Below are 12,506 nucleotides of genomic sequence, written 5' to 3' on the forward strand. Positions count from 1 at the left end.
TTAGGGATATAAGGTAGACATTTCTGCTTCCAAATACGGAAGTTCAAATTTAGACATCACGACTATAAGATCTCACTAACAATTCAGTTAGTGTGCTTAGCTCAGAGACGTGACTAGGATGTAGAACTCAGTACCACAAGAAAGGTGAGGCAAATTGCATGATGTAATTATAGAGAAGCTAGATTCAATGAAAAAGAAGAAAGGAATAGAAGGAAATTCTATGGGTGGATGAGGTAAGGGTGCAGAGAAGTTCATGTAAATCATAAACACTGGTGTGGAACATTTGAGTCATATCTAGCTGTGAAAGCTAGCTGATAGACTTAGGCAATGCAACACTGAGTGATACGAGACCACCTGCCCTAACATTGGAAAGTACAAGTGAAGCCATTCACCAAAGCCCTCACCTGGATGTATTTGTTGTGCTGCAGTGAATTCCTGGATTCAATTGTCCTCTGACCGTGTTGGATATCATGCTGCAGAGCCATCATATAAATGTATTGAAAAGGCATGAATTTCTGAAAAAACAAAGAGATGATGAGTTAGCTATAAGCATTGTCATCACTCCCTACACGTTCCAGAGTATTTGATTTGACAGAGAATTGTGATTGGACGAAAACACAAACTGCCTGTTCTCATGGAATTTGCTTCATTCACAGGCCAGACCTGTTCAGTAAGACCCCCTCTCCAATGTAGCGATGAGGTGGGACTTGCTTCAGCAATGAGTCCCTGATGTTCTGATACACAAGCTCAATTTGCCGCCTCATGACTGCTGTCACAAGGTGATGCGGCAAACCCCAGTTCAACAGCTGGGCTTACCTAGGCTGCGCCTTCATTGCAATTAGAGGGAGATGGTACTGCAGTGATAATGACACTGAACTAGCAATCCGGAGGCACAGGTTAATGCTGCAGGATTACTGGATCAAATCCCATCCCTGGCAGCTGTTGGAAGTTAAAATTGAAGTAATAAATCTGCAATATAAAACTTCTTCAGTAATGGTGACCATGACAACTACCATCTATTTTTGTGGAATCCCATCTGGTTCACTAATGTCCTTTGGGGAAGGAAATCTGCTGTCATTCAGGCCTATATGTGACTCTAAATCACACAGCAATGTGACTGACACTTAACAAGCCTCTGAAATGGCCCGAGCAAGTCACTTGATTTAAATGCAATGAGGGATAGGCAACAAGGTCCAGTGACACCTATGTCTCATGAAAGAGTAAAGAGGAAGAAAATGTTGAATGACAGTAAAGGAAGCAGCTTTGGCAGAATGGAATAGTACTCTCTTCCACAATGGCTGTCAAAATGTGGTCTTCACACTCAAATCCAAGTTCAAAGACAGTGAGGGGAGATCCAAGATGGCGGCGACTCAGCAAGTCTGAGTTTACAGTGCTCTTCCCAAAACCTGGGTAAAGTGAGTTACTCACCCCCACCACACTTACCAAACCACCCAAAAAAAATTTCTAACCTTAATTAGCTGCTTACTATTATATTTAAGCAGTTTAATATTAAGTGGATAATGAGTAAACCAAAGGGATCCCGCAGCTCTCAGAAAACAAAGACCCCTCCCCCACCCTCCTCTCCTCCTCCGGCTGCAGCTGATGTAAAAACAGGCCTTGAAGAGATGATTGCCAGGCTGGAAACGACATTCGTCAATTTCATTGTAGAATCCAGACAGAGATGGAATGCATTCGAAGAAAAGTTACAAAAGCACAGCGAGGCTCTCGAGGAATTACAGGGCCGAGTGGAGGGGGCGGAGCTAAAGGCCACGACCTCCGAGGCTGCAGCACAAACAGCTGCAGAACAGGTGCGAGCTCTGGAGCAGAGAGTCCGGGCCTTTGAAATCTACATGGATGACCTGGATAATAGAAATCGGAGAAAGAATATCCGTCTTCTGGGCCTCCCTGAACAAGAAGAGAAGGGACAGTTAGCAGTATTTCTGGAGCGATGGTTGCCCCAGCTTTTAAACCTGGGGGCTGAAACTGACCGGGTAAGGGTGGAGTGGGCCTACCGGGTCGCAGTACGCGGATCTGGCCCAAACCAGCGCCCACGCCCGGTCCTGTTCCGGCTGCAGAGTTATAGGGAGAGGCAGATACTCCTGGACGCCTCCAGAAAGCTTGGAAAGGATCCTAAAGCTATGATTCATGAAGGATCCAAGATTATGTTATTTCAGGACTTCTCCCCGGCTTTGGCACGAAGGAGGAAGGCGTATGATGAGGTGAAGAAATGTCTAAGGAACTTAAATATTCAATACACCTTACGCTACCCAGCGACGTTATGCTTTAACCACGAAGGATCCGAGTATAATTTTAGATCACCAGAAGAGGCTAAGGAACTTTTAGACTCGTTTAAATAAATCGTAAGAGACAATTTATGTTGGCTTGCCTCTTCCACACTCCGTGGGGAGAAATGGATACTTTACTTTACTTTTGCTTCTGGGAGCAGGGTTGTCTTCCCTTGCTATTTTATGTTATTATACTTAACTGTAATTTGTTGGAGTTGTAATTTTATAGTTATGTGTGTTTGTACGTGGCATTGATGCTATCAGATATACTCAGGTATGGGTGGGGAGGGGTGGGGGTGGGGCGCTCACTGTTAACTCTAGCTCGGTATTATATCCAAATCCTATTAAGGAGCGCCCGGGTCAAGGGTGGGACACTGTTTGGGAGAGGATATGGTGGACCTTTAGAAAGGAAGTAAGGCCCCCTGAGAACAAGGGGGAGGATCTCCATTCAAACATGTTTTTTTTTGTTCTTATTGTTTGGAAAGTTTCCTTTTTATTATACTGTTATGAGTGTATTAGAGAACATTTTCTCTTGTTTGAAGGATGTAAGTGACTCAACTATACACTCTGGATAATTGTGGATTGGATTAGTAGTTAACTGAGTTTCATTGTTTTTCTTTCTTCTTTAGTATCATTCCTTTGAATTTTGATGATTATATATTTAAGATCTATTTTTATATTAATGTTTGTGCTTGAAAGTTCTGTTTATTTTTGTAAATCTGTCAAAATATTAAATTTCTAATAAAAATATCTTTTAAAAAAAAAGACAGTGAGGAGTTTCCCACTGCAGGCCTGGCCTTGCCAAGAGAGACAGCCTCCAGGCAGCATTGAATGGAGGATATTGCTATGTCATACAATGCCATACCTGAATAACTAAACTTCAAAAAGTTTAGTTATTCAGGTATGGCATTGTATGACATAGCAATATCCTCCAAAAATCAGTGTTGAAACTAAACGTTCAGTTCTGTTATTCTTTTTGCAAATGAAGTAGAAATGTTAGATCATGGAACATCTTACCTCTTGGTTGATTGAATTCTTGGTCATTTCAGCCATCCGAAGCATGCTCTTCGAGAATTCAATCTCTGCAGAACAAGAATGGAGTTAGACGGATTTTGTTACCCAAAGACATTTCTATCTGTATCTGTTCAGTCGCTGTTTATGAGGAGAGCATAGTATTAGGATCATGTATAAAGTGGGCAAATAGCTATGATAATCATCAGCATAGGAAGAACTAGCATAAAATACAATGTAATAAAGGCATCTAGTGACAGATTCACCAATATATTTAATTTACAGGATAGTAAGCCTCTCTGCTCTCAGGTTAGTCCACATGAGCCACCTCCTTGTTGGCACATTGTTGTATCAGTTTCATCTCACATACTTACCTGACTTCCCTTCAGAAACATCAGATGATTGACCCACACAGAGAAGTCAAATTCCAAGTCACTGAATTGATCAGAATTTGTCATAGAATCATACAATCCTACAGCACAGAGACAAGCCCTTTGATCCAAACTAGTCCATGCCAACTATATGTTGTTAATGTACACCTCTGCTGGTAGCTCATACCACATGCATACCACCGACTATGTAAAAAAGTTGACCCTCAGGCTCCCTTTAATTCTTTCCCCTCTAACCTTAAAACTGATGCCCTCTAGTCCTCAATTCCCCAACTCTGGGAAAAAGATTGAATGCATTCACCCTACCTGTACTTCTCATGATCTTAGACACGTCTAAAAGAGCCCCCCCCCCCTCTTATATGCTCTATGCTGTAAAGAAAAACATCCTAGCTTTTCTAACCTCTCCCTATAACTCATACCCTTGAGTCCTTGTAAATTTCTTCCACATCCTTTCCAATTTAATAACATCCTTCCTACAGCAAGGTAACCAAAACTAAAAACAATACCCCAAGCTCAGTCTCACCAACATCCTTTACAACTGCAGCATAACTTTCCAACTTCTTTACTTAGATCCCTGACTGATGAAGGTCAGTGTGCCAAAATACTTCATCACTACCCTGTCTACCTGTGACTCCACTTTCAGAGAACCGAACTCCAAGGTCCCTCTGTTACCCGACACTCCCTAAGGCTCTACCTTGAAATTCCTGCCTTGCTTTTACTTTCCAAACTACAAGACCACACATGTATCAATATTAAACTTCATTTGCTATTTCTCGGCCCACTTCCCCAGCTGATCAAGGTCCTGCTGCAGTTTTTGACAGCTTTCCTCACTATCCACGATACCTTCTATTTTAGAGTCATCTGCAAACTTACTAAACATACCTTTTACGTTCTCATCCAAATCATTGATATAGATAACAAATAGCAATGGGCCCATCACCGACCCCTGACGCACTCCACTAGTCACAGGTGTCCAGTCCAACAAGCATCCTTCCACTATTACCCTCTGCTTCCTACATAAAGCCAATTGTGTATTCAATTTGCCAGATTGCCTTGGCAAACCCTTGTGATCTCACCTTCCAGAGTAGCCTACCATGTGGAACCTTATCAAAGGCCTTACTGAAATCCATATAGACTATGTCTACTGCCCTGCCCTTATCAATCATTCTGGTCACTTCATCAAAGAACTCGAACATATTTGTGAGGCCTGATCTCCCACCCACAAAGCCATGCTGACTGTTCCTAATCAAACTCTGTCTTTCCAAATGTATGTAAATCTTATCTCTCAGAATCTTCTCAAGTAATTTACCTATCGCATATGCTAGGCTTACTGCTCTATATTTCCCAGGTTTTTCTTTGCAGCCCTTCTTGAATAAGGGCACAACATTCGCTACCCTCCATTCATCTGGGACCTCACCCATGGCTAACGATGATGCAAAAATATCAGCTAGGGCCCCAGCAATTTCTTATCTATAGCCTCCTGCAGTGTCCTTGAATATATCTGGTCAGGACCAAGAGATTTATCAACCTTCATACATTCTAATATGTCCAACATTTCCTCTACTGTGATATGGTCTATCCCCAAAACATCACCATTAACTTCACCAAATTCCCAAGTCTCCATGTCTTTTTCCACAGTAAACACAGAGGAGAAATATTCATTGAGGACCTCGTCCATCTCCTCCTGTTCTACACATACGTGTCCACTTTGGTCCTTCAGGGGTCTTATTCTCTCCCTAGTTGTCATTTTTCCTTTAATATACTTCAAGAATTTCTTTGGATTCATCCTAATCCTCTCAGCCAAGACTTCCTTGATCTCTGTACCTGAGCCATCCCTCTTCTTTTCTGGTCAAAACCTCAATATCTCTTGTCATCCAGGGTTCCCTATTCCTGCCAACCTTGCCTTTCACCTTCCCAGGAACATAGCTGTCTCATCTTCAAAGGCCTTCCACTTGCTGGATGTCCCTTTGCCTGCAAACAAACTATTCCAATCAATCCCTTTAAGCTCCTGTCTAATTCTAACAAAATTTGCCTTGCCCCAATTTAGAACTTCAACCTGTGGACCAGTTTTGTCCCTCTCCATAACTATTTTAAAATTAATAGAGCTATGGTCACTGTTCCCAAACTGCTCCCACACAGTCACCTCAGTCACCTGTCCTGCCCTAACCTTTTACCCATTCAATCTCATTATAAACCACCTCTAACAAGCTCCAACATGTAACTGGCTTTTGGAAAGCAAACTAATGCTGTAAAGCCCCACTAACCTGAAAAAAAATCATTTTTGTAGCATGTCAATCTTCTTTGTTTTCAATTAAATTCCACGTATTTTCAATTTTTAAAGTTTTGATGTGACTGCTTCGAGCTTAATCCTTTCTATGTCATTTATTTCACAGAGTTTTAGTCATAGATCTGCCCTTCCTAATAGTTGAGCCAAGAGTTATGAAATGTCAGACCTGTGCCCACCCATACTCTATCCAAATGTTACACAGTAACAGATCTGCCCCCACCTGTACTGTACCTCAGTGTTAAACAGTGACAGACCTGTCTTGACCAGTACTGTACCCCAGTGTTATACAGTGACAGATCTGCCCCCTCCCAGTACTATGCCCGAGTGTTATACAGTGATAGACCTGTCTCCATTAGTACTGGGTCCCAGTGTTATACAGTGAGAGCTCTGTCCCCACCAGTACTGTACCCCAGTGTTACACAGTATCACAATTGCCCCCACTCATCATGTACCCAGTGGTATACAGGGACAGACCTGTCCCCCACCAGTATTGTATCCCAGTGTTATACAGGGACAGACCCATCCCCACCAGTACTGTACCCCAGTGTTATACAGAGACAGACCTGTCCCTACCAGTAATTTACCCCAGTGTTACAGTGACATACCTGTCCCCAGCGGTACTGTAAAACAGTGTTTTGTAGTGACAGACCTGCCCCACCAGTACTGTAAGTGTTTTACAGTGACTGACCTGTCTCCACCAGTAATGTTCCCCAGTGTAACATAGTGACAGACCTGTCCCCACCAGTACTGTACCCCAGTGTTATACAGTGACAGACCTGTCCCCAGCAGTACTGCACTACTGTATTTTACAGTGACAGATGTCCCCACCAACACTGTACTCAAGTGTTACACAGTGACAGATCTGGCCCTACCAGTACTGTACCCCACTGTTATACAGCGACAGATCATTCCCCACCTGTGCTGTACCCCAGTGTTCTACAGTGACAGGCCTGACCCCACCAGTACTGTATGCTGGTGTCATACAGTGACAGACTGTCCCCATGCACACAGTACGCAGTGTTATATAGTAACAGATCTGTCCCCATCACTATACCTCAGTGTTATACAGTGGCAGACCTGACGCCACTAGTACTGTACCCCAATGTTATACAGAGACAGACCTGATGCCACTAGTACTGTACCCCAGTATTATACAGTGACAGACCTGTCCCCACCAGTACTGTACTCCAGTGTTATATAGTAACAGATCTGTCCCCACCACTTCTGTACCCAGTGTTATACAGTGACAGACCTGACCCCAGGAGTACTGTACCCTGGTGTCCCCACCCATACTGTATGCAGTGTTATATAATAACAGATCTGTCCCCACCTGTACTGGACCCCAGTTTTATACAGTGAGAGCCCTGTCCCCACCTGTACTGTAGCCCAGTATTACACAGTATCAGACTTGTCCCCATCCATAGTGTACCCAATGTTATAAGGTGACAGACCTGTCCCCACCACTATTGTAGAACATATAACATAGAAAAGTACAGCACAGAACAGGCCCTTTGGCTCACGATGTTGTGCCGAGGTTTAAATGTAAAATATAATAATTTAACCTATGTACCTCTCAACTCACTGCTCTCCACGTGTCTGTCCAGCAATCGCTTAAATCTGCCTACTAATGACTCTGCTTCCACCACCACCACTGGCAATGCATTCCATGCATTCACAACTCTCTGCATAAAGAACCTACCTCTGACGTCTCCTCAATACCTTTCCCCTATTATCTTAAAACTATGACCCCCTCATACCAGTCAATCCTGCCCTGGGGAAAAGTCTCTGGCTATTGACTCTATCTATTCCTCTCATTACCTTGTACACCTCGATCAGGTCTCCTTTCTTTCTCCTTCTCTCCAGAGAGAAAAGTCCAAGCTTTTTCAACCTTTCTTCATAAGGCAAGCCCTCCAGTCCAGGCAGCATCCTGGTAAACCTTCTTTACACCCTCTCCAAAGCCTCTGTTTCTTTCCTATAGTAGAGCGACCAGACTGGAGACAATATTCCAAACGTGGTCACACCAGGGACTTGTAGAGCTGTAGCAAAACCTCGCTGCTCTTAAACTCGACCCCCCTGTTAATGAAAGCCAAAACACCATATACTTTCTTAACAACCCTATCCAGTTGGGTGGCCACTTTGAGGGATCTATGTACTTGCACACTGCCAAGAATCCTGTCTTTAATCTTATATTCAGCATTTGAGTTCGACCTTCCAAAAAGCATCACTTCGCATTTATCCAGGTTGAATTCCATCTGCCATTTCTCAGCCCAGCTCTGCACCCTGTCTATGTCATGCTGCAGTCTGCAGTAGCCCTCGATACTATCGACGACACCTCCAACCTTTGTGTCATGCTCCGTGTACTCCACTGTTATACAGTGATTAGATTATTTACAGTGTGGAAACAGGCCCTTCGGCCCAACAAGTCCACACCGACCCGCCGAAGCGCAACCCACCCATACCCCTACATATACCCCTTACCTAACACTACGGGCAATTTAGCATGGCCAATTCACCTGACCCGCACATCTTTGGACTGTGGGAGGAAACCGGAGCACCCGGAGGAAACCCACGCAGACACGGGGAGAACGTGCAAACTCCACACAGACAGTCGCCTGAGGCGGGAATTGAACCCAGGTCCCTGGCGCTGTGAGGCAGCAGTGCTAACCACTGTGCCACCGTGCCGCCGTGATGGACCTGTTTCCACCCATACTGTACCCCAGTGTTAGACAGTGACAGATCTGTCACTACCAGTAATATACCCCAGTGTTATACAGTGGCAGACCTATTCCCACCAGTTCTGTACCCCAATGTTACACAGTGACAGACCTGTCCCCACGAGTACTGTAAAAATGTTTTATAGTGACTGACCTGTCTCCATCAGTACTGCACCGCAGTATTTTACAGTGACAGACCTGTCTCCACCCATACTGTACCCAGTGTTAGACAGTAACAGACCTGTCGCCACCAGTGATGTATGCCAGTATCATAGTGACAGACCTGTCCCCAGCAGTACTGTACTACAGTGTTTTATAGTAACAGACCTGGCCCTACGAGTACTGTACCCCAGTGTTATACAGAGACAGGTCTATCCACACCACTACATACTCAAGTATTACACAGTGACAGACCTGTTGCCATCAGTAATGTAACACAGTGTGAGACAAAGACAGACCTGGCCCACCCAGTCCTATACCCCAGTGTTGTACAGAGACAGACCTGTCCCCAACAGTACTGTACCCCAATGTTATACAATGACAGAACTGTCCCCAACAATACTGTACCCTAGTGTTATAGAGTGACAGACATATCACCACCAGAAATGTAACACAGTGTTATACAAAGACAGAGCTGTCCCCATGCAGTACTGTACACCAGTGTTATACAGAGACAGATCTGTCCCACCAAAACTGTACCCCAGTGTTATACTGCATACAGAACTGTCCCAACGAGTACTGTACACAGTGTTATAGAAACAGAACTGTCTCCACCAGTACTGTACCCCTGTGTTGTGCAGAGACAGAACTTTCCCCAACAATACTGTACCCCAGTGTTATACAGTGACAGACCTGTCCCCACCAATATTGTACTCCAGTGGTAAACACTGACAGAACTGTCCCCACCAATAATGTACACTAGTATTACACAGAGACAGAACTGTACCCACCAGTACTGTACAGCAGTAATATACAGAGATAGAACTGTCCCCACCAGTACTGTACGCCAGTATTACATAGAGACAGAACTGTCCCCACCAGTACTGTACACCAGTAATATACAGAGATAGAACTGTCCCCACCAGTACTGTACACCAGTATTACACAGACAGAACTATCCCCACCAGTACTGTACACTAGTATTATACAGAGATAGAACTGTCCCCACCAGTAATGTACACCAGTATTATACAGAGGCAGAACTGTCCCCACCAGTAATATACAGAGACAGAACTGTCCCCACCAGTACTATACACCAGTAATATACTGAGATAGAACTGTCCCCACCAGTACTGTACACCAGTATTATACAGAGGCAGAACTGTCCCCACCAGTACTGTACCCCAGTGATATAGATAAAACTGTCCCCACCAATACTGTACCCCAATGTTATAGAGACAGAACTGTCCCAGTAGTACTGTACACCAGTATTATGCAGAGACAGAACTGTCCCCACCAGTACTGTAAAACAATGTTTTATAGTGACAGGGGTAGAGTGGTGCTGGAAAAGCACCACTCTACTCCAGAATCTGGTTTCCAGCATCTGCAGTCATTGTTTTAATCCTTTTTATAGTGACAGACCTGTCCCCACCAGTACTGTAAAACAGTGTTATACAGTAACAGACCTGTCGCCACCAATAATATATCCCAGCATTATATAGTGACAGACCTGTCCCCAGCGGTACTGCACTACAGTGTTTTACAGTGACAGACATGTCCCCACCAGTATTGTACCGCAGTGTTATACAGTGACAGATCTTCCACACCACTACTGTATTCAAGTGTTACACAGTGACAGACCTGTTGCCACCAGTACTGTATCCCAGTGTTATACAAAGACAGAGCTGTCCCCACCAGGATTGTACACCAGTGTTATACAGAGACAGACTTGTACCCACCAATACTGTACCCCAGTGTTATATAGTGACAGACCTGTCCCCACCAGTACTGTACCCCAGTGTTATAGAGAGACAGAACTGTCCCCACCAATACTGTACCCCAGTGTTATAGAGACAGAACTGTCCCACCGGTACTGTACACCAGTAATATAGAGACAGAACTGTCCCCACCAGTACTGTAGGTAAAAACAATGACTGCAGATGCTGGAAACCAAAGTCTAGAGTAAAATGGTGCTGGAAAAGCACAGCAGTTCAGGCAGTATCTGACAGTATCCTCGGATGCTGCCTGAACTGCTGTGCTTTTCCAGCACCATTCTAATCCCCACCAGTACTGTACACCAGTGTCATAGAATTAGAACTGACCCCAACAATACTGTACCCCAGTGTTATAGAGACAGACCTGTCTCCACCAGTACTATACCCCAGTGTGATACAGAGATAGAACTGTCCCGACCAGTACAGTGTTATTAACAGACAGACCGTCACTACCAGTAACTTTCCTGATGAAGAGTTCTGGCACGAAACGTTGATTTTCCGGCTCCTAGCAGCCTCACCTGCTGTGCTTTTGCAGCATCACACTTTGAACAACCAGTACTAGATTAGATTACTTACAGTGTGGAAACAGGCCCTTCGGCCCAACAAGTCCACGCCGACCCGCCGAAGCGCAACCCACCCATACCCCTACATTTATCCCATTACCTAACACTATGGGCAATTTAGCATAGCCAATTCACCTGGCCCACACATCTTTGGACTGTGGGAGGAAACCAGAGCACCCGGAGGAAACCCACGCAGACACGGGAGAACGTGCAAACTCCACACAGTCAGTCGCCTGAGTCGGGAATTGAACCCGGGTCTCAGATGCTGTGAGACAGCAGTGCTAACCACTGTGCCACCGTGCCGCCCACAAACCCCAGTACTACACTCTAACATTATATAGCTACAAACCTGTCCCCAGCAGTACTCTATATCAGTGATAGACCTGTCCCCACTGGTACAGTACCACAGAATGCACAGTGACAGATGGGTTACCATCACTATATCCCAATGTTATACAGTGACAGATCTGTCCCCAACAGGACTGCATCCCAGTGTTATACAGTGGCAGATTTGTCCCCATCAATACTGTATCCCAGTATTATATAGTGACCAACCTGTCCCCACCAGTACTGTACTCCAGTGTTATATAGTGAAAGACCTGTACCCACAAGTACTGTACCCCAGTGTCATGAAATGACAGACCTGCCCCCAGCCAAATTGTGCTCCAGTGTTATACAGTGACTGAACTGGTCTCACCAGCAATGTACCCCAGTGTTATATAGAGACACACCTGTCACCATGAGTACTATAGCCCAGTGTTATAAAGTGTTAGACTTGTCCATTACCAGTACTGTACTACAGTGTTATATAGCGAAAGACTTGTCCCCAATAGGACCATATTCCAGTTGTAAACAGTGACAGATGTGTCTCAATTAGTATTGCAGCCTAGTGGTGTACAGTGACATACCTGTCTCCACTCATATAGTACCCCAACATTACACATTAACCGACCTGCCCTCATCAATACTATACTCCAATATTATTCAGTGACAGACCTGTCCCCACCATTACTGTACCCCAGTGTTAGACAGACCTACCAACACCCCAGTAATAGCAACAGAAGGTAGATCTCCTCCTTCAATGGCCCAGCAGCTTCACATCCCTCTACTCACCCACAGAGGTCCGCCTCTCCATCCATGACAGCAGTTCCTTTGTGTATTTGGCCCAGAGTTTGGCATATAGCAGGGATGACTCGACACCCCGTTCACACCTCATCAGCATTTTGTCGGCCTCTTCTTCTGTGGAGGGAGTGAAGAGACAAGGGATCATGAGGCTGGATTTTACATGTGGCCCATTACACACACAGCTCCACAAGCAGCTTG

At 44.7% G+C, this 12,506-nt stretch overlaps 1 protein-coding gene across 6 annotated transcripts in view; it reads right to left on the bottom strand.

Moving 5' to 3' along the window:
- Positions 1–12,506, bottom strand: part of gmip (GEM interacting protein) — a 168,900-nt gene that overhangs the window by 57,515 nt on the left and 98,879 nt on the right. For all 6 annotated transcript variants that reach the window (XM_060855043.1, XM_060855042.1, XM_060855047.1 and 3 more), the window contains 3 exons: positions 12,297–12,422; positions 3,303–3,367; positions 405–515 (listed from right to left, as the gene is read on the bottom strand). In XM_060855043.1, coding sequence (XP_060711026.1) covers positions 405–515; positions 3,303–3,367; positions 12,297–12,422 — 302 coding nt within the window. The remainder of the gene's footprint in view (positions 1–404; positions 516–3,302; positions 3,368–12,296; positions 12,423–12,506) is intronic.

This window comes from Hemiscyllium ocellatum, chromosome 45 (genome assembly GCF_020745735.1).
Source record: "Hemiscyllium ocellatum isolate sHemOce1 chromosome 45, sHemOce1.pat.X.cur, whole genome shotgun sequence".
In the NCBI taxonomy this organism is placed as follows: domain Eukaryota; kingdom Metazoa; phylum Chordata; class Chondrichthyes; order Orectolobiformes; family Hemiscylliidae; genus Hemiscyllium; species Hemiscyllium ocellatum.